Here is a 27,789-nt window from a genome sequence, read left to right as displayed (position 1 = left end):
CATATAATCTACAATCATTTCCAAGGTGTGGTCATTCAGCAAATCTTGGTCTATATTGAAGTATGAGATGACAAATACCCCTTGAAACAATATTCTTTTTGAACATTTCATCAAACCAGTTCCAGTTTTCTTCTCTACGTGTTACTTATGAATTCTCCTTACATTTAGCTACAACTTCTTCTAGTTTTGTTTTTAGTGGGGATATTGAAATTGATATGATTCAGTCCCTCCAGCACTATGTATACTCAAGGGTCATTGGACAAATTATCTCACTTAATACCTAAGTTAAAGTTTATAGATGGTTTACAAATGGTGTGATTCTTAATACCATTCCATTCTACCACCATCACTGCAAAAGCAGGGGGTGGGGTCTCATAGGACTATAACATACTATTATTGGTGTGACAGTCTCTGCTTCTGAACCCAGGCTTCAGCAAAAAGGGAAGAAGCAGAGAACCTTACTGGAAAGCAGAAGAAATCTGAGAGACTGTACTGAAGTGGTCCTTAAAGCTGGGCCACACTAAATTTGTTTGTAATTTCTTTTGTTTTTCCCTTAGTTAATTCTTAACCAAATGAGGTAGAAGCAATCAAAAAAGATAAAATAAGTTTAGTTAAAAGAAATTGAAAAGATTTTGCAACGACAAAATCAACTTAAGATAAATGAGGGAAGCTGTTGTTTGGGGGGGAAACTTTATATCAAATATCTCCAAGAAGTGTCTGATATCTAGAATAGTGCTGTCCAACCTTAGGTATTTATTGAAACAGTAAACAATGTATTTTGATTTGCCGTTTTAGTGAGGGCTCTGTGGTAGCTCAGCTTTGGTTACTAAAGCATTTATGTAAATTTCTATGCTGGTAGACAGGCTGCATAAATCGCACTATGGTTGCATGCTGCCCACAAGCCGCATTTTGGACAGCCCTGATCTAGAATATCCAAGGAATATTTCCTAGAGTAGGATAGGAGCAAACATTTCTCAGAGTAGTTGCAAACTATTAGCCACCTCGTGAAAGAATGCTTCAAATCACTCATAATTGGAGAAATGTAAGTCAGAACAACTGAGGTTTCATTTCCCACCTGGCAAATTGGTAAAGATGACAAATAATGGAAAATGATCAGTATTAGAGGAATTGTGGAAAAGCAGGCACTAATATATTTGTGGAGTTGTGAATTAGTCAATCCATCTTGTATTTGGAATACACTAATAAAGTGAATAAAATATACCTTTTGATTTAAAGAAAGCGTTACTAGGCATGTTTCAAGAAGATGAAAGAGGCCCCAGTGCAACCAACATAATTTTAGTGGCACTTGTAATAGTAACAAAGAAGTGGAAACAAAGTACATGCCAACTGATTGGGAAATGGTTAAATGAATTGTGGCATATGACTGTAATGGAATATTACCATACCATAAGAAATGCAGGATATGAAGAATACAGGGAAGCATAGAAATAAACAAACTAGTGAACAAGTGTACATAGTGACCCCAACAGTGACATAAAAAAGAAAAGCCATTATACAATAGATAATTAATCAAAAGAGATGAACAAACTCCCCACCCCCCCAAAAAAATCCAAAACCAACAACCCAAAACAAAAACCACAACTGTTAACCTTAGGAACGAATGCTTCCAAATTAATAAATCACTAGTAAGAGAAATACAAATCTAAACTACACTGAGGTTTCACCTCATGTTCAGCAAATTGGCAAAGATGATGTAAGCTGGGAAAAGTCAATGTTGTGCAAGTTATGGGAAGAAGGACTCACCAATGCAGTTTCTATGGAGTCATGAATTGGTACAACCATTTTGGAAAGCAATTTGGAATTATGCAGCTAAAAGATGAAAATATCTATATCCTTTGATCCAGAGATTATACTTTTAGGTTTCTACTACAAGGAAGTCATTGATAGACAGCAGCACTTTTTGTGGAGGCAGAAAAATTAGAGATGAATGGATGTCCATTGATTGGGGAATAACTAAACAAATTGTGGTACAGTACATGAATGTAATGAAATAATAAATATGATAAATACAGAGAAGTATGGAAAAATTTTGGAAAAGGAAATGACAAACCACTCCAGTACCTTTTTCCAAGAAAACCTTCAATAAGGTCTTGAAGAGTCGGACATGACTGAAAGAAATGAACAACAAATGGAAAATTTTAAGTGATTTGATGCCAAGTGACATTAGCAGACTCAAGAAAATAGTATATACAATGACAACAAAAGTGAATGTTGCAAAATTTTAAAAGAACAGTAATGGCCCCAGAGAAAACATATGAGAAGATACATCCAATCTCCTCCCTAGCACAGGTGGGAGGTACATGGGCATGAAGTATCAAATATGTTCTCAGACTTTTTTGATTTGATGAAATATTCTCCTGGTTTTTCTTTTCCTCTATTTCTCTTTTAAAAATATTTGTTATGTAGTTTGGCTGTCTGAGATGGGGAAGAGAGAAAGAGATACTGAGAGAAAGTCTGGTGATTTAAAAAAGCAAAGATTAATAGAAATGTATTTGAAGAATATAAATGGAAAGAACAAAGACAACAAAAAGATCAAAACTAAATATGAAATTATAATCATAAGACTTGGCCCTGAAGAAGGAATAAGAGAATGCATCTCCATCCTTTCTTTTTAGGCATGCTGGGCTCTGGTCTGAAACACTGTATATGCTGTTAGACTTGACTGATGTGTTGGTTGATTTTGATGAATTGCTTTTTCTCCAAACTTTTAAAAAATTTCCTGTTATGAAAGATGGGTGGGAAGTAGTAGGTGATATGTTTGGAAATGAAGCAATGTAAAAACAAAAGATCATTATAAAAAATTTAAAGCATATAATTCTGTAGCACATAACACACAAAGAAACTAGCTATATAACTGTGGGCAAGTCAGTTAAATTTGCTTTCTCCTCTGTAAAATGGGCATATAATTATGCTTAATCACAGGGATGTATTTTTAAAAAGTATACAGCTTGATGCACTATATAAATGTGATTATTATTGATAATATTGTCATAATTTTAGCTGACCTAAATGGAAAGGGGCATTTAGGGATTCTGTGATCTCTAGCGGACAGATTGAACAGCTGGGGCTATCAGAGAGTTAGAAACTAGGAATCATTTTTGACTGCTGTTTCTTTCTTAGTTTTTACTGGACTAGGAAGTCCGGTAAAAATCACAGTTCATTGAGGGTGGAGAGAAGGAGAAATGAATAGATACCAAGACACACACAAGCACCACAGACATATTATGTCTCAGTATATTTCAACTGGTTTAAATCTGTGAGCCTATGACAAATCACTCCCAGATGAGTAGAGTGGGGAGATGCTGATACTCTCTTCTAATAAGACAAGCAACAAAACTTCACCTGTATTTCATTTCATTTCATTAACCAAATTCTTATCTATGCAAAAGACACAAAAGAAGGAGATGGAATGTCACAATTGAAAGAGAGTGGGTAAAGAAGAAAGGAAGTTTAAAATGAGTCTACAAAGATAAGTTTGAGTCAGATTATGAAAAGATTTAAATGACAAATATGTGTGTATATTTTATCCTAGAGGCAGTAAGGAACCACTAAAGCGTGTTGAGGCTGGGAGTTACAGTCTGGCCTATGTATTAGGAATAGTACTTCAGCAACCATTTGTAGGTTGGATAGAGGAATGAAGCAGGGAGCCCAGATAGGTGATGATAAAGACCTAAACTAGGGTGGAAGCCATTGGAATGGTGAGAAAGTGGGTAAATGAGAAAAATGTGTAGGTAGAATCAACAGGTTGGGTTTGGGGAGAGTTGAAGAGTTGAGGATGACTCTGAGGTTGTGAACCTTAGTTGGAAATTTTGGTGTGCTTGTCAGAAGTAGGGAATTAAGAAAAGAAGGGCTTTGTTTGGTGGAGTTTATTTTGAGATGGGACATTGAAGTAAAGTTCTTGTGCAAGCAGTTGGTAATGTGAGACTGGACTCAGGTGAGAGATGATGGCTAATAATGTAGATATTCGAGTCACATGCATAGAGATAGTTGAACTCATAGAAACCAATGAGATCACCAAAAGGTAGTATAATCGAGAGAAAAGGGGCCCAGGACAGAGGCCTAAGGTATGCTTACACAGAGGGGATGGGACATGGATGATGGATTTGGCAAAGGATATTGAGGAGTAGTCAGATGGATGCATGAGAGCCAAGAGGTAGAGGCATAAAGAAAGTAGATGGAAGAAAGTATCAAGAGGCCAACAGGGTCATATGCTGTAGAAAACTCAGGAAAGATGAGTAAGGATGTAGAAAAGGGCTTTTTTAACACTCAAAAGCCAGTTTAAAGCAGGCTGAAGGAAAGGTCACTGGAATGACTACATTTTCTTTACTGAATTACAACACAGTCCTACAAAGCCAACTTACCTTTCTAGACTGAAATAATATAATAGCCTGTTGAGTATGAATGTTGTAGGAGCACAGTAACAAATTGCTATCAAATATTTGAAAAACCAAATGGTAATAATAGTTAACATTCGTACATCTCTGTAGTTTACATTATGTTCACATATATTATCTCATTTTATTTCTGCAACAGTCTCATGACAGTGGCAGCTCACATTTCGCTATTGCACTTCGATTTTTCAAATGAGACTGGGGTTAGGTGACTTGACCAAGGTCACACTGCAGTTAAGAGTCAAAATGGCATGACAACTTAAGACTTCTGCCTCCTGATTTAGTAGTGTTCTAATAATAATACTAGTCTTCCTAGAATACTAATATATTATAATATTACTGATATTTTTAATACAGCTGGCTTTTATGTAGCACTTTAATGCTTGAAAAGTACTTTATGTATATAACTCATTTAATCTTTACAGCAACCCTGTGGGGTGGGTACTATTACTACCCTCATTTTTACTTACGAGGAAACTGAGGCACAGAGAGGTTAAAGTGGCCTCACTAGGGTCACACAACTAATAACTATCTGAGACAGGATTTGAACTCAAGTCTTTCTGATTCCAAGTTCTGGTCTCTATCCATTGGGCTACCTAACTGTATTATTTAGCTCAATGCTTTGGAGATCAGGAGTATAATTTTAAAAAATTCTCTTTTATTCCTTCTGTAACACACATCTTTACTGGGGATTTAGTTAATATTACTTGAGCATTATGGTTCTGAAAATATTTTATGTCCATATCAATGATCTTGAAGATGGTAGTCTTTCTTAGGCAATGGAATACGTAGATTTTACTGTTAGTGAATTGAGTATTTTGAAATTTAGAGGGATACTTTTTTGAAGAATGGGGTACTTGAGTTGGTTTTGCCATTTGGAAAATAGAATGCGTATCAATTTCATCATGCCTTTGTAATAAGTGAAAAAAGCCAAACATGTAGAGTTTTTTTTCATTGAAGGTTAGGAAGCTCTAAGTTCTTTGCCTATGCTCATTTTGCTGCTGAGGCAATAGTTTGAGTGTCGAGATTTTAACAGTTATAAATGTTTTCAAATACTTAACATTTTAGTAAAAACCATATGTTTGAAGTGAGAACATAATCAATCAAAAATACAGTAAAACCTCATGGATTCTGTTTGTTCAGAGTTTCTGACAAACCTAAGCATTTTTCCTAGTTCATATTAATAGTGTATCTGGTATTGCTTGAAAAAGTCACAAAATCAGATTTTCAAAATAAACAAAATCAAACTTTTCAAGTACTTGAAAAGCACATATTATATATGTTTTTGTATACATATATGTATTTAAATTTTTATTGCTTTTATATCCCCTTTATTTCACAAATAAAATAAATCCTCTAATCCGCTACTCAATGAGCCATCTCTAGTTACAGTAAATAAAAATAGAGGAGAAAAAAGTAATTAAGAATAACACATCCTATTAGCATAATTGACCATATCAACAACAAAACTAGCAGAAACCATATGATCATCTCAATAGATGCAGAAAAAGCCTTTGACAAAGTACAACATCCATTCCTGTTAAAAATACTAGAAAGCATAGGAATAAGTGGAACCTTCCTTAAAATTATAAATAGCATCTACCTAAAACTTGTCGACAAGCATTATTTGTAATGGGGATAGACTAGATGCATTCCCAATAAGATCAGGAGTGAAACAAGGATGTCCATTATCACCCCTATTATTCAATTTGGTACTAGAAACGTTAGCTGTAGCAATAAGAGAAGAAAATGAAATTGAAGGAATTAGAATAGGAAAAGAAGAAACTAAATTATCACTTTTTGCAGATGATATGATGATTTATTTAGAGAATCAAGTAAAAAACTACTTGAAATAATAAACAACTTTAGCAAAGTTGCAGGATATAAAATAAACCCACATAAATCCTCAGCATTCCTATACGTTACTGACAAAGCCCAACAGCAAGAGATAGAAAGAGAAATTCCATTCAGAGTTACTGTAGGCACTAGAAAATATTTGAGAGTCTATTTGCCAAGACAAACCCAGGGCCTATATGAACATAACTATGACACACTTTTCACATGAATAAAAGCAGATCTCAATAAATGGAAAAATATCAGTTGCTCATGGTTAGGCCGAGCTAATATAATAAAAATGACAATTTTACCTAAATTAATCTATCTATTCAGTGCCATACCAATCGAACTACCAAAACATTATTTTACTTAGCTGGACAAAATAGTAACAAAATTCATCTGGAAAAACAAGAGGTCTAGAATATCTAGGGTATTAATGAAAAGAAACGCTAGAGAAGGTGGCCTAGCCATACCAGATATTAAACTGTATTACAGAGCAACAGTCATCAAAACTGCCTGGTACTGGTTAAGAAACAGGGGTGTGGATCAGTGGAATAGGATAGGTACACAAGTAGGAGAAATCAAGTTTAGCAATCTACTCTTTGATAAACCCAAAGAGGCCAGCTTCTGGGCTAATAATTCACTATTTCACAAAAACTGTTGGGAAAATTGGAAAATGGTAGGGCAGAAACTGGGCATAGACCAATATCTTACACCGTATACCAAAATAAAGTCAAAATGGGTTCATGATTTAGGAGTAAAAGCTGATACTATAAGTAATTTGAGAAAGCAAGGAATAGTTTACTTATCAGATTTATGGAAAAGTAAAGAATTCATGACCCAACAAGAGATAGAGAGCATTACAAAATGCAAAATGGATAATTTTGATTATGTCAAATTGAAACATTTTTGTACAAAAAAAGGCAATGCAACAAAAATTAGGAGGGAAGCAGAAAATTGGGAGAAAATCTTTGCAACTAGTATCTCTGATAAAGGCCTCATTTCTAAAATATACAGGGAACTGAGCCAAATATATAGGAACACAAGCCATTCTCCAATTGAGAAGTGGTCAAAGGATATGAACAGGCAGTTTTCAGAGGAAGAAATTAAAGCTATCTATAGGCATATGAAAAAATGCTCTGGATCACTACTGATTAGAGAAATGCAAATCAAAACAACTCTTAGATACCACATCTCTCCTGTCAGATTGGCTAAAATAACAAAACAGGAAAATGATAAATGTTGGAAAGGATGTGGGGAAATTGGAACATTGTTACATTGCTGGTGGAGTTGTGAGCTGATCCAGCCATTTTGGAGAGTAATTTGGAACTACGCCCAAAGGGCTATAAAAATGTTCATACCCTTTGACCCAGCAATACCACTTCTAGGGTTGTATCCCAAAGAAATCACACAAGTGGGAAAAGGACCCATATGTACAAGGATATTTATAGCATCTCTTTTTGTGGTAGCCAAGAATTGGAAATCAAAGGGATGCCCATCAATTGGGGAATGGCTGAACAAGCTGTGGTATATGAAGGTAATGGAATACTATTGTGCCATAAGAAATGGGGATGATACGGACTTCGTAACAACCTGGAAAAACCTACACAACATAATGCTGAGTGAGCGGAGCAGAACCAGGAGAACATTGTACACAACCACAGATATATGGATTCCATGAGGACCAACCCTGACATACTTTGCTCTTCTCAGCAACATAAGGTGCAAGGACAACTCCAGGGGACTCACGATGGAGAATGCTATCTTCATCCAGAGAAAGAACTGTGAAGTTTGAATACAGATTGAGGCATACTACATGCTCGCCTTTTTTGCTTCTCTTTTGTTTTTGTTTTTGGGTTTTGTTTTGTTTTTTTTTTTGGTTTGTTTTTTTGGTTCTGTTTCTTCTTTCTCATGATTCACTCCATTGGTCATAATTCTTCTCCACAACTTGACTAGTGTATAAATTTATTCAATGTGAAGTTATACATGGTAGTTAAATGAGATTCCATGCCGTCTTGGGGAGGGAGGGGGGAGAGGGGAGAAAATCTGGAACTCAAAATTATGTAGAACCGTGTGTGGTAAACTAAAAAAAAAAAAAAAAAAAAAGCAACAACACATCAGTCCAGTGTGATAGTATGTGTAGTATTCCATGCATGTAGTCTCCCCACCTGTACAAAGAAGGGGAGAGGAAGTAAGAGTACCCATATTGTGAACATTAGTAAGCTAATTACAAATCAGTTTTAATTCATTTAAATAGGTCCCCTTCTTTGTCAGGAAGAAATTTTTATGCATTTTTGAGTTACTGAAGGCCTTGTAAAACAGACTTTATTTAATGTTCTTCTGAAGTTTAGAATTTTCATGCTTCTCAATTAATCTGAAGTTGTGAAATTTTCTTGTGTTGCACAATCATACGTTTTAAAAATTCTAGGTAACTACTCTTTGGTTAAAAGGGGAACTTTTATGGTCTATCAATTTTGGGATTACTTAGTTTACTAAGGACTCAGGGAAGTGTTTTCATCTTAAAAACAGCCCCACACGTTTTCTCTATCCCAACAAGAACTCTAACTATGAGGACTTAAGCAGTTTTTTTAACATGCTTCCTGAAGTTTGAACAGATAAAATAAACTTGCCTTGATTTGATTATAGAATGAGTCAGATAAGTGTTTTATAATATAAGTTATAAAGCATATTTAAAATTAAAAGCCTATAATTGAACTTTTTCTTTTAAAATTACTGTAAAAGTTTTTTTCAGTTTGATACTATTCCAAAATAGTGTATTTAAGCATCCTGTTCAGCATAAATTGTAATCTAGAGCATGATTATTCTACCCAAAAACCCATAATATTTTGAATGAGAACTACAAAGTTTGGCTGGGCTGGCCCATCAGTTACAGGTCCTTTTGGGCAGCAACTGTCCACCAAGTCAACCAAAATGTTTAATTCAAACATATTTCAGTGAAGATTAAATGCTTTGACCCCTTTAAAATACAGCTTAAATTAGGGTATAAGTCAGCTGTCAGTATGCCTTTGTATTGGCTCTCTTTGGATTTAGTCACTTTTGCCATTCGTCCATTAGCCTCTTTATTTGACCTCAGTAAAATGGGAGATTGTCTTTAGCAGCCTTAAGAGATCTCAAAGGACTAACAAATCTTTCTTAAGAATCACTAGTTAACACTAAAATTTTAAAATGTTTTGGCTCTGAGGTGTTTTAAAGGAATGCTAGGCTTGGGGGTTTTTTGTGCTAAAGGTAATTTGTCTCCCTTGCTTGAATATCCGATATTCTTGAGGACATTTTTATCCATTTTTCCCTTCCCTTTCTTTCAGGAGTATGGTCATGGCCAACAGGGAAAAACTTCAGAAGGAGAACTGAAAATTAGTGCTGTTTTTTCAGTCAGTGGCAGTCCTCTTGGTAAGAAGCACAAGTTTGTAAGTTATCCACTTTACCTATTCTGATCTGTATTAGGAAACATATCTTATATTAATGATGTAGGCAGTAATGTCTAATCTTTGATAGCACTCATTAATTACAGACTACATAATTTATGTTAGACTTCAAGACTGAGGAGATTGGACCTGAAAGAAAAATAGAATATATGTACTTAATATTCATGGTAAATACCAAAACATTTTCCCCCCTTCCTGTTTTGTTTTTTATAGCTCCACAGTTGACAACAGGCTTTCAGCCTTCTCTGGCATCCTCTGGCATGAACAAAATGCTTCCCTCAGTTCCATCCACAGCTGTTCGGGTTTCCTGTTCTGGTTGTAAAAAAATCCTGCAGAAAGGGCAAACGGCCTATCAGAGAAAAGGGTCTACTCAGCTCTTCTGTTCCACACTGTGCCTCACTGGATACACCGTTCCATCTGCCCGCCCACCAGCCCCTACCAAGAAAACCTGTTCAAGCTGCTCAAAGTACAATAGATCTCTATTCTATTTCTTGTTTAATTCATTTTCTTTTTTGGTACAGATTTCTTATCCGCATCGCAGGGTTCAGTTTTCCAACTTTCCATCTTTGGGAAGAAATATCCTGTCAGTCCAGTATAAGCATGTTGGCTGTGCCTTTCCCTTTCCTTAACAGAAATAGCTTCTTTGCTAATTAAGAATTTTACAGGTTTTTTTTTCCCAAGTTCCAAGGAGCTTAGTTTTCCCTCCACTTTAAATAGAGTGACTTTGCAATAGCTGAGACCACTTGTATCCTTTTTATTTTATATACTCTAAGGAAACATCCACTAATTAGAGAAATATAATATTTTAACTTAAAAAGTAGATAACAATTCCTAATATTAAATTTATTTTAATAATGATAGACCAAATATTGGCAGGTAACAAAATAATAGAAAACGTATAATAATAATTGAAGGTATATTAATGCCTTCTGCAGAACTCATAGTGGTCATAAATATATTTGTTTATCTTTACAGTATTCCTGTGTAACTGAATTTAGCTGGGTAGGAAATGTGATATAGTAGAAGGAGTGCTGGATTTGCATTCAGGGCTAGGGCTTGAGACCTAGCCCTGCTACTTCATACCTTTATGACCTTGGAGAAGTTTTTAACTTCTCTCGGCTTCAAGTTCCTCATTTCCAAAACGGGGGAGACTGGATTAGTTGGCATAAGGATTGATCCACCTCTGAATCTGCGATCCTCTTGGACTTTTCTTGCATATGTCAAGAAACTTATGCTTAGAGAGAAGTGATTTTGTCAAAGTCATTCAATGAATAGAGATAAAACTTAAGATGATTTTGCTTCTATACCATAAAATGGGGTTTGGAATATTGAGGCTAATAAAAATTGTGTATTAATGAAAATCTAGGACTACAGTGTGATATGGTATAGTATTCTAAACTAGAAGAGAATTTCTTAAACTAAAAGCCAGAGGAGAAGTATTTTAGAAAAAGGTAATACAAATCCTTTCCATTTTCTTCTGCCTGTGCTGATTTGTTAAGACATTTAAAATCAGTCATATTCTTCTTAAGGTCTTTAGTTGATAGGGGCATTTGTACCTAAAATGGATGCTACTATCTTCTGTCATTGGTAAGGGGAAGAAAATCTCCCTCTACTGGTACATTTTGGAAAAAGCTGAACTGTATAAGAAAGTTGAATTTTTCCTGGCCTTGATAGATATTTTTACATGGTTTTGTTGTTTCAAACTTGGGAAACAATGTAATCATAAAACTATTTCTTTTTGTGTCATTTCCATGGAACCAAACCACAAAGGAAAATATTGGGTTAATCTTTTAGGGGAACCTTCCATTGGTTTGATGCATGAAATTTTTTAAAACATATGTTAGAGATGGCTGTTTCCTTTTTCAAAAAAATTTCAATTGGCTATACATTGCTCCAAACAATTTTTAAAACTGCTATTTAGAAATGCCCTTTAGAGCTTGTACTATGTTGCTTTGGATAGTTGTGATGGTAGCAATTTTTCCTCTTGAGGGGTAGAGTTTTTTAGAAGTCAGAAATTATTTGGAGCCAGTTCTTATGAATAAAACAAGTGTTTGAGCCATAAGCCTAGCAATGCCACTTTTGATCCAAAATTTGATGTGATTGGAAAACTGGAATTGACTTCCCTGTAATGGTTTAAAAACTGGTCCTGAAATAAGTTGAAAATCCTTTTTTTGGGGTGGGGGGAAGAGGCAAGGCAATTGGGGTTAAGTGACTTGCCCAGGGTCACACAGCTAGTAAATGTCAAGTGTCTGAGGCCATATTTGAACTCAGGTCCTCTTGACTCCAGTGCTGGGGCTTTAATCACTGAGCTGCTTAGCTGCTGCAGAAAAATCTTTTGCATAATGGTAGCATTGTTACACTTGTTATGGTCCCTCCTGGGTGAATACTTTTTAAGGACAATACCCATTGAATGGGTGTAATCTTGTATGTTTGTTTGAAATACCAGTTTTGTTGTTCATGATCATACAATGACCAAAAAAAATTTATAGGATTTAATTTTTGAAGGGATCTAATGGGTCATCTAGTCTGATATCCTCTTTATACAGATGAAGAAACTGAGGCTCAAGATTATTAAATGTCTTATGTACAGACATTCTGGTGATAAATATAAAGTGAGGAATTATTGTAGTGATATAACTTGTTTAGCCATGTGTGGTTCTGAAGCAATTTACTCTGCAGCATATTTGCATCTGTGACAGGGATTATCCCGTAGTTGGCTCTCATAAGTGACTAACTGCCTCTAACTTATGAGCAAATGAAAAGGTACCAAAATTCAATCATCAGGACCAAAAGGTAGAGGAGCATGTGCTTTTCTCTTGTATTGTTGTTTGACTCTTTTATTAGTTTGTTTTTCACTGAGTCATAGAATAGAATTTCAGAATTGGAAGAGACCTTAGAAATAATTTGCTTCAACTCTTTCTTCTTATGGATACAGAAACTGTTTGAGATCCAAGGAAATAAAGATGCCTTGATCAAGGTTGTATATAGTTAGACCGTGGGCAGTTGGGAAGAAAGCAGTATCTTGACTTCTGATCTCTTCTCCAGACTTAGTTTATTGAATAATAATGAAGATCATTTTCAAAGTTGACTTTGGGTTGTATGTACACATTCACTTGTCTAGTTTTTTATCACAAGAAATTTACTCTCAGATTTTTTTAAGCTTAAAAAAGATTTATTTTTCCTTTCATAATTTGTCACTGAATCCCATTTAGTTTTTTCTTTACATTTATGTTTTTGTACTTTATCCTTCTGTTGGGAAGCAACACAGTGTTTACAGATTTGTTGCTAGAAATAGTATTAGACCATAGTTTGATTCTTAGCTCTGCAGCTTAGTTTTATTGCCTTTGGCAAATGGCTACTGAGACTCAGTTTCCTAATCTTTAAAATGAGGATACTATTTGTATTATTTGCCTAACAAGTTTGTTGGGGCCAAGATAATTTCCTGACCATAGAATGCTGTGTATTTTATTGTTTTTGTTTAAGCAATCTTTGAATTATTATTGTCCCTAGAACAAAGAAAGTGATGGTCTCCTTTTTCTTTGTTAATAACAATTGATATAAAAGTGCAGTTCATGTTACCTTTTGCTATTTATTATATTTAAGACATACTAAAGGATTCGTTTACTGCCCAGGTTGACAATACGAATTCTAGCAGAGATTTTTGTGGCCTAGCATAGTTTTGTCAGATTAAATCTTTGGAGTATCACATATAGATCAGCATGTAGACATTTTAGGAAATGTATTTACAAATTGGTATGAAGTCTAAGGAAGAGTCTGATGAAAAAACATAGTATGTGAAAGGAACTGAGAATGTTTATTCTGGAAAAGAGAAGACCTGATTTCTATCTATAGTACGTAAAAGTTTGTCACGTGGAAGAGGAATTGTAATTCATTCTGCTCAGTCTCAGAGGATAGAACTATATGTCTATTCATAGATGGAAACTAAGAGAGGACAGTTAACAATTCAAGTTGTCTAAAAATGGAATAGGATAGGTTGTTAAGGCCCCATTGCAGGAATTGTTCAGGCAAAGGCCAGGTGACTACTTAAGAATAGTAATGATACTAACACTTATCAGAGATGTTACAAAGAGGGTTCCTGATTTAGGTAAAATTCTGAACTAGGTGGTCTCAGAAGTCCCTTCCAACTCAGATCTTATAGCTCTAATTAACTTTTTATTAAGTGTTCATCCACTGAAGACAAGTTTTAGTGCTAAATTTGCTTCATGATGTCCTTGAGGGGGAAATTATAGCTTTTACTTTTATAGAGATCCACAAAATGTTTCGTTTTATATTTTTTGTCTACTTCTTGCTTGTTTCTTTTGCTCATCTAGCCTTACTTTCCCATATTTTTTCCACGTATTCTCTGTGCTCATCTCTTCTGCTTACAACTAGCCCAGTTGGTCTTTTTTTTACCTTCATAGTCAGTATAGTATATCTTATCTCCCTCATGACCTGGTATAGTTATTCTTTTCTCTCCAAAACTTTCCTTTCTTATTCTCTGTCATCTGTTGTCTCCTCTCCTTCTAGTTTTTACCATATGCTTCCCCGCCCCCCCCCCATCTCTGTGCATACCTGCCATATGCCTCTCTCCCATTGCCTTTTGTTTTAATTACCAACTATATTATTAGCCTAGCATTTATATTCTTAGGTCCCTTTCTTCTAACCTACTTGTTCCATGATCCTTTTCTCTTTCAGCCTTTTTTTCTTCTTCTCACCCTTCCCCTTAGCTCCCTTGCCATGTTCATCTTCTTTAGGCTCCTTCTTTCTTATACTTCTTATACTCTTTTGTTCCTCTTGACTTCTTTTCTTATTTAATCCCAACTCAGTATTTCACCACTGTTTCTCCTAGTCTTTTCTCTCTACTGGCTTCTAGGGTGACTGAAACCATTAGTGCAGGTGAGATACCCTAGTATCCAACTTTAGACTGTTAGAGTTGGAAGAGACTTTAGTCTGTCTGCTAGTGCAGTTTCCTTGTTTTATAGCTGAGGAAATAGGCCTGGTGAAGGTGATCGGTTTGTTCGGGTCATATGACTAGTTCAGTCGCAGGGCTTACACAATAATGTTCTATTCTGTATATCTCAGACTGTAGGATGGAGTTAGTCTGTAAATCCTTCTCAATTATACAAAAACTTTAATTTGTGAATTATGAGTAGGAGTGAGAAAAGAAATTCCTTTGCTTCTAATGTCAAATTGTTTTTGCCCCAAAATGACTTATTTTTATGGGCCATAGGAAAGACAGCATTATTGTTAGTGTTGAAAGAAGTTATTAGTTTGTCAGAGTGACAGCTGTAGTTTTTTTAACTTGGACTTCAAGATTTTTCTGCTCTACTTTATTGATACTTGAGGTCTTCTAATTTGCAACATTCATTGGGTAGTATTTTTTTAAAAATATTAAATTGTATGAAAATGTAGCCTTAATTGTTATGATATGTAACCTCCTGAGTTTTTTACATGAGAATTTTAAAGCTAAGCTTTTAAGTCTTTTTATAATCAGTTGCTTTTGAGAATTGGGTGTCTAAAAAGAAACTTCATCTCTGAATATTGGTGTAGGCAGAGCAGTTATCATCTCACTCATTTTGAATTAAACTTTTTGTTACCGTTTTTGTGTTAGAACTACACAAAAACTAGGAAATATGCCCCCCAAAATTCTTTGAATGGCCAAAGGAGGTATTCTAAATGTTCATGTATTTTCTTCAGAAAAGAATTGCTATAGTCCTAATTCAGAGCTGATGCCCTTGTAATAGACAAATCTTATAAACTTTTTAATGTTTCCCATCCCACTGCAAAGTAGAGTGGGAGTTAATAGGCATAGAAATAACAACCTGAAAATCAGTTATTCAGCAGGCTTTTACTAAGTGCCTACTGTGTGCCAGGCATTGTTTTAGGCACTAGGATATAGAGAAAGGAGACATGAAAACAGTAAAGACTCAAAAGCTCTAAAAAGACATATCTGGGTCAGTTTAATGTAAGGGTCTTTATGCTAGGTTCACTGACTAATTAATCATAGAAGCTAAATTACCTTCAGCTTTCTTTAAAAAAGGAAGGAATAACATCCTTATGTGCAAGCACGTAGTAGGTGCCTAATAAATGCTTGTTGATTGATAGTTGCTATTTTTAAAAATTTTTAACACCTGAAGGAATAATGTTTCAGGTATCTGGGAAAATAGTGTCCAAAATTATTCATTCCCCAACGGTTCTGATAGCTGAGATTATATTGTATTTTGAGGTTGTCATCTGTAAGTAGTCAATGTTTCTTTTAAATGAAAAATAATGCACTTCTATCATTTTAGTAATGCATTTCATTAAATTGTCTTTTCAACATGCAAAAAGAAATAACAATTGTGATAAAACAGCAATTCATATTTTTCCTCATTATTTTTTTAGAGATATTTTAAATCCAAAGGATGTGATCACTGCCCAGTTTGACAATACAAGCTCTAGCAAAGATTTTTGCAGCCAATCATGTCTATCTACGTATGAATTAAAAAGAAAACCTATTGTTACGATACATACTAATAGCATTTCAACCAAGTGCAGCATGTGCCAGAAGAATGCAGTTGTAAGTTACATTTTGAACTTGCTGAAATTCTATTTAAAGTGGTCAGACATTTGAATGACATTACTTACTGTGGTTTTTTATTCCAAGATTCGGCATGAAGTTAATTACCAAAACGTGGTCCATAAACTTTGTAGCGATGCCTGCTTCTCCAAGTTCCGCTCTGCAAACAACCTCACAATGAATTGCTGTGAGAACTGTGGGGGTTACTGTTACAGCGGCTCAGGCCAGTGCCACCTGCTCCAGATTGAGGGGCAATCCAAGAAATTCTGCAGCTCAACATGTGTCACTGCATACAAGCAAGTATGTAATCTTGTTTAATCTAGGGAACCAGGGGAGACTTAAACAGTATTTAAGAAAAACTATAAAATATTTAGGGTGTTGGGTTTTTTAATACAGCTATATCATCTTTTAAAAATTTAGATTTGAAAAAAAGAAATTAGGTGATTATTTGCCATACAAAAGGTTTTTATAAGTAGTGAGGTTTCTGGTTATCTTGCAGTGCCTTTCAATTTACTGAAATATGATTAGCATAAATTTTTTTCAGAGATTTTTTTCCTGTTTCATAAAGTGAAACAAAGTTTTGTATAGTCCTTTAAAATTGCATGCTGATGGTTGACATACAAGCTCTTCTTTTGCATTCTCATGAAAGAAAACTCTTCCAGAAAACAGGCCTTTATAATAATGTAAGACTTTTGGAACTTATAGGAAATGATTGTTGAGATGATAAGATTAAGTTAAAAACCTTCTGAAGGTCCCTTCCCTGCCTCAGAACTTATTGACAAATATTATTTCACATTTTGAAGAGGTACGGGGTTAATTATGGAAGAAAACTTATACTTATGGCAGTAAATAATGAGAAATACAGAGAGGGAACTTAGAACCTTGTGGAATAACCAGTTAGGAAATTTTCTCTATATCAAACCTAGTTTTTCCTCTTAGCAACTTGCACTCATTGCTTCTGGTTCTGTACTTTGTGACCAAGAAGAATAAGTCTGATCACTTTCCCACAGGACAGTGTATTAAATACTTAAAAGACAGGAATCTTGTATGCCCCATCCGTTGTTCTCCCTACCTCTGTCAATTATTCTCATTTCCAGATAGAACATAACTATTTTTTCAGCTGATCTTCATGTCATAAACCGTAAGATCCTTTACCAGCCTAAATACTTTTTCTTGGATGTTCTCTAGCTTTAACATGCTTCTTAAAATTTGATATCCCCAAACTGAACATAATTTTCCGGGTGTAATCTGATCTAGGCACTGTGTAATCACATTACCTCTTTTTGGTTTCTATATAATACTATTAACTCATTGATCTTATAGTCCACTAAAACCCATTAATCTTTTTTAGATAAACTGCTATCCAGGGAACCCTTCCTTTTATCTTGATCTTGTAAAATTGGTTGTACACCCAAGTATACAGTGTTACTTTTATCCCTATTAAATTCAGCCTTATGTACTTTTTGGATCTTGATCTTGTCATCTAATGTATCAGCCATTCCTCCTGATTTGTGTCATTGTAAATTTGATAAGCGTGCTGTTTATGACTTTATTAAAGTTATTAAGAAAAACATTAAGCAGGACAGGGCCAAGCAGTAATGGCTAAGAAGAATCTACTGGAAATCTTTCAGATTGATATGCAATCATTAGTGAGTAATTTTCAGGTCTGTCTATTCAACCAATTCCAAATCACCTATTAAAATGTAGTCCCACATTTCTCATATCTTTTCTGCAAGAATAAAATGAGAAACTTTGCTAGATTCTTGTATCAATCTAGGTATACTCTAACTATAGCATTTCCCCTAACAACAAGAGAGCTGAGATTCATTAGATAGTGATAATTGGGATACAGATCCTCAGAACTCGTATGTGGGCTCATATATCTTCTGAGGCTATTCTCTTCTACATGGCAATCCTTTGGATATTTCATAACGGATTGTCTACTTCCCTCTTAAGTCTTCCAGGTTAAACGTGCCAGGTTCCTTCACTTTTTCTTTATGTGACAGCTTTTTTAAGTCCCTTTACCATCCTGATATCTTCTGAATGTGCTCTGGCTTATTCTTGTTCCTCTTAAGTTACGGCTCCGAAAACTGAACAGAGATCCACCTCCCTTCTTCTAGACGCTATTGCTTCTGTTAATGCAGCTTAAATTTGCATGAACTTTTTTGGCTGTCATTCTTTTTTCAGTGTTCATTCTAAAACATTAAACTTAAAAACTCATTAGATTCAGTTAGATTTGCTTTTGAGCAATCAGTAGTACACCTTCGTTAGCAAAATGTATCCCTTTACAGTTAATTTCTTCCTTTGGCAATTCCCTACTCTTGCCTTTGGGAGGAATACAATTTACATAAAGGTATTTTCTGTGCCCCAGAAAAACAGTTTCTTTCTAAATATTCTCTTAGATGTTGGATAGATTAACTAGATTGTATCAGATCAGTGAGTGCCACTTCATTTTAGAAACATTCTGTGGGCTCATTTATATAGTAAAATATGACAGTCCACATTTTCACTGCATTTGTGTCTTTCTTCTATACTCATGAAATTTCCAAGAAAGTTTGTAATACTGCTTCTCCAAACAGGCTTATGCTTACCAGCAAATGTACTCGTTGCTGTGAAACCAACCTTGAAGAATAGAAGTTTGCCACAGGATTTTTGTGTGAATTAAAAGCACTTGTTAAAAAAAGAGTAAAATTCTACCAACTGAGGAAACTTAAGATGGGTTAATAGCACTCGACTATTAATTTCCTGGGCACTACCAAGCTATAGTAACAATGAGAAAAGAGAGCCATATATTCTGATCAATTTCCACTTGGCTTAGTTGGTTGTCTAAGTTGAAGAAAATCTATTGTGACCTGCCATACTTTTTTACAATTTGCTTCATTATTGCTAGTTTCTTTAAAAATGGAACTTTAGTATTAATTTATTTCCTTGAGTTTGTGTATTTACTGACATTTGTTAATACCACATAGCATCTGCCAGAAAAGCAAAAAAGCTGAGTTTTATTCTGGTTAAAGTACTTTGAAGACATTCAATAATGTTATTTTTTTTTGTCATGCATATATGTAATGGAAATTTGAAGCTGATGAATATGATTTTGTTCCCTTAATAGAAATCGGCAAAAATTACTCTCTGTGCTCTTTGCAAATCATTGAGGTCCTCAGCTGAAATGATTGAAAACACCAATAATTTGGGGAAAACAGAGCTTTTCTGCTCTGTTAACTGTTTATCAGCTTACAGAGTTAAAATGGTTACTTCTGCAGGTAATGTTGGTGCTTTTGGAAATTTACTTTTTGTAATTTTAACAAATGTTGTAGTATTGCTTTGTTTCTGTAATTTGGATGCAGGTCCCAAATTAGCTATTCTTATGATTAAAGTTTGGTTTCCAATCTGTTTTGTGTGCATATTTTAAGGAATACCTTACCTACTTCCTAAAGGATTTGAGTTGAGGATGCTTCTTTAACATAAAAGTGTTTATTTGTATCCAGTTTAATTTGGGATTACTCTTTTGGTTGTGTATTTGATAATGAGGTGAAGGAAAACTTTTAAAGATTGTTCCTTTTTAACGTTACTTTACATGTGACTTAATAGATCTTGTTCAGAGCGTATGAGTAAATTTAGTCTGCAAATTTTATATTAATATACAATATTTTATTTACATATTTCACTGCCTTTATACATTTATCTACATTACTTATTGGTTTTATTCTAACTTTCTAAGGAGTACAAGTCCAGTGTAACAGTTGTAAAACCTCAGCCATCCCTCAATATCACCTGGCTATGTCTGATGGAAGTATACGCAACTTCTGCAGCTACAGTTGTGTTGTAGCTTTCCAGGTAAGGTATAAGGACTTTTTACCTCGCCACTTTCCTGCATATCACTTGTTGTAGCTTTGTGATTTTATCAAATGCCTTTTAGTGGAGTCAAGACTGGGTGGTAGGAGCTTCAGAATTCTAATCCCAGCCCCATGCATCTTTAATTTTTAAAAATTCTTTCTCTGCCTTTACACATGCCATTTGGAGTCTTCCTATAAGCTGGCTTACAATAATTTATACATATATATCATTTTAGAGTCACAAATCTTTGCTGTAACGAAATTTTCTACTTTTCTCTGATGGTGAATATCTTTTTTGTCTTATCATTGATCATTATTATAATGACTTAATGCTTTATACATTCTCTCCCAATATATTCCATAACCCTCTGAGATAAGCAGGAAAAGGTATTCATGTCACATCTGATAAAACTGAAGCTGAGAAAGTGTGACTTGGCCCAAGTCATATACTAAGTAAATGGCAGAGCGTGAACTAAAACCAAAGTTTTTTCTGATTCTAGTTTGGTTCTCTTCCCACTTCAACGTGTAATAAATGATAGTTATGTAATTTTTCTCTCCTTTCAGAATTTGTTCAACAAGCCAACAGGCATGAACTCTTCAGTAGTACCCCTGTCTCAGGGTCAAGTCATTGTCAGCATTCCTACAGGGACAACGGTCTCAGCAGGGGGTGGAAGCACCTCAGCCGTTTCCCCCAGCTCCATCAGTAGCTCCGCTGCAGCTGGTCTCCAGCGGCTTGCTGCACAATCCCAGCAGGTCACTTTTGCCCGTACTGTTGTGAAACTCAAGTGCCAGCACTGTAATCGACTCTTTGCCACAAAACCAGAACTTCTTGATTACAAGGTAAAGGTGCAATTCTTAAAAATAGATTGAATTGAATATAAATCTAGTTCAGACTTTTCATCTTTTGCAACTGTTCCATTTAGTTTAACAATAAAATATGTAGTAGGGTATTTGTCAGATGGAGAAAAAGAGGATTGCTTTTCATTACAGGGTAAAATGTTTCAGTTTTGTGGCAAGACTTGCTGTGATGAGTATAAGAAGATAAATAGCGTAATGGCCATGTGTGAATACTGTAAAATTGAGAAAATTATAAAGGAGACTGTGCGATTCTCAGGCATCGATAAGCCGTTCTGCAGTGAAGGTAAAAAAAAAAATCACATTCAGCCACAGGACATCATGAAAAAACATCTGAAGATACTGTGTTATGGGTTTATTTCCTTGATAATTGTTTTTATTTTATTTTGTCAAGTCAGCAAGCATTTTATTAAGTGCCTGTCATATGCTAGGCACAGTGTTAAGTTCTGGTTTTGGGGGGTATTTCTGTAGCCTCTCACCCAGTAAATTTCTGGCATTTTAATGCTTGCCTTCTCTGTGAGAGGGGAAGGGGAGGTAGAGAGAATCTGGAATTCAAAATTTTTGAAAATATGTTAAAAAATTCTTTTCATGTAATTGGAAAGAATTTCTTTATGAAAAATAATTAGGAAATACTTAACAGAATAAAAATAAAATGAAACATTTAAAAATTGTGGCTTTTCCACTGCTTTGTATTATATACTTGTCATTGAATAGCTTTTCAGTTCTATCATTGCATATTGATTTAATTAATGTACAGTAAAGTTAACATAGGTGTCTGGGGATTGCCGATTTCTGAAATTCAGAATTCTTTACACAAAGTCAAATTTGGGTAATGTGAATTTACATAAAGTGAGAACTGTCTGTACGGAGTCTCCATCTGATCTGCCCATAGGATGTTTTGATCTTGAAATTAGGATCATCAGTCTAAAAATCAGAAAGGACCTTGGAATTCATTTAGTCTATTTCAAGCTTACTGAGTCCAAAATGAAATTTGTTATCTTTCCCCCCAAACTCACTCTTCTTCCAGACATCACTGTCCTACCATTTGCCCAAATTTACAACTTTTGTGCCATCCTTCTCACTCACCTCACATATCCAGTCAGTTGCCAAATATTGGTCCTTTAATTGAAACGTCCTCAAAATGTAATATAGCTGTTATAGAGGCAGCATTGCATAGTGAATAGAGAGCAGACCTCAAAGCCAGTAAGACCTGAGTTCAGGTCCCACTTCTGATTATGCTGACTGTGTGACCCTGGGCAAGTCACTTAACCTCTGAATAATTCTCTTAGAAGTTCAGAGAAGGTACTGACTAACATTGGTAGGAGAAAGTTTCATCTCTCTCAAGTTACCTATACCATCAAAATCACAGGTCTAATCACTATCCCTGTATCATCTTTTAGTGGCTTTTAACTTCTTGTTTAAATGTATTCAACTTGTCTTGACAACATTTAAAATGCAAAATGTACTTTAACTTAGTGATGAATGATGAGGGTGGAGGGTTGCTGTTACCAACAAGCTAGTGTCCACCACCAACTAAACTAAAGAAATAAACATTCAGTTTGCCTCTTTCCTGCTTTAAATGGCTAAGTTTGACTTTTTTCCCTTACTGTCTCTTTGGTTTTTTTAGGTTGCAAATTGCTCTATAAACATGACTTGGCAAAACGCTGGGGAAGCCACTGTAAAATGTGCAGTTACTGTTTACAAACATCTCCCAAATTGGTACAGAATCATTTTGGGGGGAAGATGGAAGAGTTCTGCTGTGAAGAGTGCATGTCCAAGTTTACAGTTTTGTTTTATCAGGTAGAGAATATTTTTGTTCTTTTGTTTTGAGGCTAGAGCAAAGCTTTTTTTTCCCCCTCCTTTTTAATTCTTTGTCTAACAGGAAGAAACATTTGGTGATTTTAAGAAGTTTAATGAAATGAATTTTCTTATGTCAGAAACTGGGTTTTGTTGTTATGTATAAAATATTTGAGGTTATTTAATGATCTCAATAGTAGAAAACTGTTCTTACCTTTTCTTATCTTGCTATGAAATACATTCACTAATTTTTGCATAGGAATTCTCAAGTTATTACTTGAGACTAGGGAGCCCATCACATCAAGGAAGTCTTTTCTCTAATCATTCATCATCTCCTACAGTTCCATTGCTCTCTGCTTTCCTTTCCTAAACCTCTTCTTCAGTCCCACCAGCCTTAAGTATTTTCCTAGACTCTGCCCTCTGCTCCAGCCACACTCTCCTTCTGCCCACTTTTGACTGCTTAGGGATCCAGTTCCATTCTATTCTGCTTTTGAAATCCTCTTCTTAATCATATCATTGTAGGGCATCTTGGTGGCATGATAGGTAGGACATAAGAGTGCTAGTCCTGGAATAAAGAAGATTCCTCTACCTGAGTTCATATCTGGCCTCGGACACTAGCTGTGTGGCCCTGGGTGAATCACTTACCCTGTTTTCCTCAATTTCCTGATCTGTCAAATGAGCTGGAAAGGAAATGACAAACCACTTCAATATCTTTACCAAGAAAACCCCAGATGGGTCGAGAAGAGTCAGACATGACTGAAGCGACTGAACACCAATCGTGTCACTATCCTCTTGTGAAGTGTGCCCTGCCAAAACCCTCCCTGTGTTACTCTAATTATCTGTCTCCTTCCTTTCTACACATGTGCTGCTGAACCTAGCTGAAGGAAGTCACATAGCCATACTGACTGCGTTCACTGCAAGTTTATGTTACCTATCCTCAACTGTGTTCTTATTGAACCAAGGCAGTCCTTTTACTCCTCCATGATTGATCCTCTCTCTCCTGACAGCAACAGCAGTTCCAGCCCTTCTCTTTTCTCTTACCTTCCACAGCATCCCACCCTCTCAGCTGAACACCTTGCCTCATACATTGCCAAGAAGATCAAACTCATAAAAATTTGCCATAAAATCCTCTACTTCCCTTCCTTCTCTCCCCCAATTCCTCAAGATCATCCCTCAGGATCTCTGATAAAGAGATGGCCCTTCTCCTTGCCAAGACCAACTCTTTTACATGTACCCTTTTCCATCCCTATACTCAAGCCCCTGATCTTCAGTCTTCCCCTTTCTGTTCCTTCCCAGCTGCCACACATGTCCAGATCTCCTCATCCTTCAGAATCACTGGGTCCTTCCTCAGTAGTTCACTAGCTATCCTTATGTATCTCTGGTGCCTTTGTTGGCCAGACTTCTTGAAAAAGCTGTCTGTTCTCCTTATGGCCACCTGGCATTCTCTTCTAAGCTTTCTGCTGTCTGTCTTCTCTTACCCATCACATCTAATGGCCTTTTCTCAATCTCTATCCTTCCCATACTCCTCTTCCTCTCAGCATTTGATACCATATCTAGGTTCTCATTCTTTTTTTAGGGTATTTGTCATAGTGTTCTTTCATAGCTCTCTTCTAACTACTTTCCTCAGTATTTTGCTACACTATTATGCCTGCTGTTCACAGCTGTAGTAGGTATACCACATCTTTAAAATTCTATCCTGAGCCTCTTTTTTTCTTTATGTTCTCATACTTGGTCATCTTGTCATCACACCTGGGTTCAAATATCTCTATGCAGATGACTCCCAGATCTGTCTGTCCGATCTGTCTGTCCATTTTTAATCTCCTTTCTGATCTCCAGTACAGACAGTTCTTTCTTTATGTGAGTGGACCATTCTGCAAACCTCTACGTAAAATGATTTTTACATAGTTTGGATTTGCCTGCAGATGTGGAAAGGGAAAGAGGGAGACGGAGGGGGCTGGCACGTGGTTCAAGGACACATGGGGCCTGGGGATAGAGAAACAAGACAGACAGGAGAGGACAAGTGATATGCAGGGCGGGAGACAGACATGTGATACCAAGTGCAGATGGATAGAAGAAAGACATGTGGAGCCTGGGCAAAGGTCCCCTCTATGGTGGCGGAGGTCTCAAGCCAAGCTCCTGATCCACTGGCATTGGCATTCTCTTAACATGTCTCTTCTGCTTTCACTTGGAGGTTTGGAGGCTTTTTTGTTTTGTATTTAGGTATTTTTTTAGTGGGATATTGAGGGTAAGGGTGTTGGGAGACTATGGAGTGCAGAGCCAAGTGGCAGGAGCAGACAGAGAGTACAAAGTGCTGTACAGTAAAGTTAGCATAGGTGTCTTTGGGGAATGCTGATTTCTTTCTGAATTCTGTACACAAAGTCAAATTTGTGTAATGTGACTTTACCTCAAGCAAATTTACTTAAAGTAAGAACATCTGATCTGCCCATAAGATGTTTTGATCTTGAAGTTAGTATCATCAGTCTAGAAATCAGAAAGGACCTTGGAATTCATCTAGTTCATCTCAAGCTCACTGAGTCCAAAATGGAATTCATTATTTTTCCCCCAAAATTCACTCAGCTTCCAAACATCACTGTCCTACCATTTGCCCAGATTTACAACTTTAGGTCATCCTTCTCACTCACCTCTCAGACATCCATAATATGTTATAGATCTCTTCACTATATACACAGCTGTCATGCTTGTTCAGACCCTCATAACTTCTCTTCTCGATTATCATGATAGTTTCCATCTTGTTTCCTTCCCTCAGGTCTCTCCCTATTCTAGGACATCTTCCACTTAGTTACCAAAGTGTTTTTTTCTGAAGTACAGGCCTGACTACGTCAGATCCCTTTCTCCTCTTCTGTTCCCCCCTCCCACCCTTAGTAATCTACAGTAGTTCTCTATTACCTCAATGATTACAAATAAATTCCTGTAGTATTTAAAGGTCTTCACAGTGCACCCACATCCTATCTTTCCAATCTTTTTTTATATTACTCCTTTCCATGTTATCACTGGTCCAGCCATAATGACCTGGCTCTTCCTCATCTGGATCACTCCCACCTATATCTATGCTGTTCCCTGTGTTTCTCACCTTCACCTCTTGGAATCCCTGCCTTCCTGTCAGACTCTTTTCAGGGACCTCCAGCTTGAAGCCCTTCCTATCCTTCAAGCTGCTAGCGCCTGTCCTTCCAAAGCCACCTTATATCAGCTCTGTGTGTGTGTGTGTGTGTGTGTGTGTTGTGTATCCTGATACATATACAACGTGTCTCCTTTTTAAAATGAAGCTCCTTGAGACGTTTCACTTTTGTCTTTGTATCCCTAGCACTTAGCAAAGCACTTAGCAATGGTGGAAGAGAGGCTACTAAAAAATGAGTGACGTAGTAGAGCCTTAACTCTAATGGCTCCCTTCTCCTATACTTTACCTAATCACCAGCCAACAAGTATTAAGTATTTGCTTTGTGTCAGTGTGGCACTTGGATACATAAATACAAAAAATAAAACAATCCCTACTCATAAGTCAGTCAATTAACATTTATTAAGGGCCTTCTATATGCCAGGCACTGTACTAAGACACTGGGGCTACAGAGGCCCTCTAGGAGTTCACAGTCTAGTAGGGGAACCATATAACATGTTAGAGAAAAAAACTGTGATACCACATCATTGACGAAGATTTTGAGTATTGTACCCAAATCCTATTTTCCCCATAAGCCCTGTGGTTTAGGGTTTTAGTAGAACTGACTCGTTATGTAAAAACTAAGGTCAAAAGTGTTTAGAGAGGGGCAGCTAGGTGGCACAGTGAATAGAGCACCGGCCCTGGAGTCAGGAGGATCTGAGTTCAAATCCAGCCTCAGACACTTGATATTACTAGCTGTGTGACCTTGGGCAAGTTACTTAACCCCCATTGCCTTCCCTTTCTCCCTTCCCCCAAAAAACGTGCTTAGAAAAATTTTAAGTTTTCATTCAAATGGAAGAGGCAACAAATATATATAAAGATATATGCAACATAAATACAAATATATGCAAAGTAGTTAAAGATAAGATGATTTGGGGGAGGGGGGGGTCTACAAAGCCTTCATGCAGAAGATGATACTTGAACTGTGTGTCTTAAAGGAAGAGAGGAATGTTTAGGCCAAGGTAAAGAGAGGGAGTTCAGTCTAGTCATGGGGAATGGCCAGAACAAAGGCATTAGAGACAAGAGATAGAGTGTCGCAAATGAAGACCAGAGAGGATACCTCATTGTAGAGTGTAGGAAGCAGGATAATGTCCTTTGAAGGTGTAAAGATAGGATAAGGCTTGGTGGAATGGGGCTTTAAAAGGTAAACAGAGGATTTTCTATTTTAGTGCTAGAGGCAATAGAAAGCTATTGGAGTTGATTGAGTCACATGATCGTATTTGTACTCAGAGGAAATTACTTTGACAGTAATGTGTACAGTAGATTGGGGTAATGAGAAACTCAGAGAGACTACCCTAAGAGACTGTTAAAGTAATCTAGGTGAGAGGACATGAGGCTAGTAGTTGTGGGAGTGGAAACAGTGGAGTTCGTGTTGTCAAGGATGGATGTTATCAAGATAGAAACAACAATATTTGTCTTTCTCAACTGTCTTGAAGAAAAAATGAGCCACTTTTCTTTAGTACTATCAGTTCTGACCCTATAATATTTTCATTGTGTATGTGTCCAAAACATCCCTAAAGCATATTTTTAAAAGCTGCATTTGGTGGTTTTAACAAATTCAAGGTGAATTTGTCTTTTATGATATCACTCTTTTCTACTATAATACTGCTTTCTGTTTTTGTGTTTAATATTTTTCCCCTGCAAGCATTTTCCAGTCAGTCAGTAAACATCAACTGCCTACTTTGTGCCAGGCACTGATCACTGAAGATAAAGAAACAAAATATAGTCCCTGCCCTCAAGGAGCTTACAGTCCAGCAAGGGAGACAGCATGCAAACAAATATATACCAGGCAAGCTATATACAGAATAAATAGGAAATAATTAACACAGGGAAGGCACTGCAATTAAGAGGGCAAGGCTTCCTGTAGGAGGTGGGCTTTTAG

General features: G+C 36.1%; 1 protein-coding gene across 4 annotated transcripts in view; it reads left to right on the top strand.

Moving 5' to 3' along the window:
• Nucleotides 1-27,789, top strand: part of ZMYM4 (zinc finger MYM-type containing 4) — a 128,675-nt gene that overhangs the window by 64,438 nt on the left and 36,448 nt on the right. For all 4 annotated transcript variants that reach the window (XM_036743300.1, XM_036743301.1, XM_036743299.1 and 1 more), the window contains 9 exons: nt 9,572-9,656; nt 9,905-10,157; nt 16,076-16,250; nt 16,338-16,550; nt 19,360-19,510; nt 19,969-20,084; nt 20,648-20,923; nt 21,074-21,224; nt 22,566-22,738. In XM_036743300.1, the coding sequence (XP_036599195.1) occupies nt 9,572-9,656; nt 9,905-10,157; nt 16,076-16,250; nt 16,338-16,550; nt 19,360-19,510; nt 19,969-20,084; nt 20,648-20,923; nt 21,074-21,224; nt 22,566-22,738 (1,593 nt within the window). The remainder of the gene's footprint in view (nt 1-9,571; nt 9,657-9,904; nt 10,158-16,075; nt 16,251-16,337; nt 16,551-19,359; nt 19,511-19,968; nt 20,085-20,647; nt 20,924-21,073; nt 21,225-22,565; nt 22,739-27,789) is intronic.

The sequence above is a fragment of the Trichosurus vulpecula genome, chromosome 2 (genome assembly GCF_011100635.1).
Source record: "Trichosurus vulpecula isolate mTriVul1 chromosome 2, mTriVul1.pri, whole genome shotgun sequence".
Classification (NCBI taxonomy): Eukaryota; Metazoa; Chordata; class Mammalia; order Diprotodontia; family Phalangeridae; genus Trichosurus; species Trichosurus vulpecula.
Note: the sequence above shows the minus strand (reverse complement) of the source record. Positions and strands in the feature narration are given on the sequence as shown.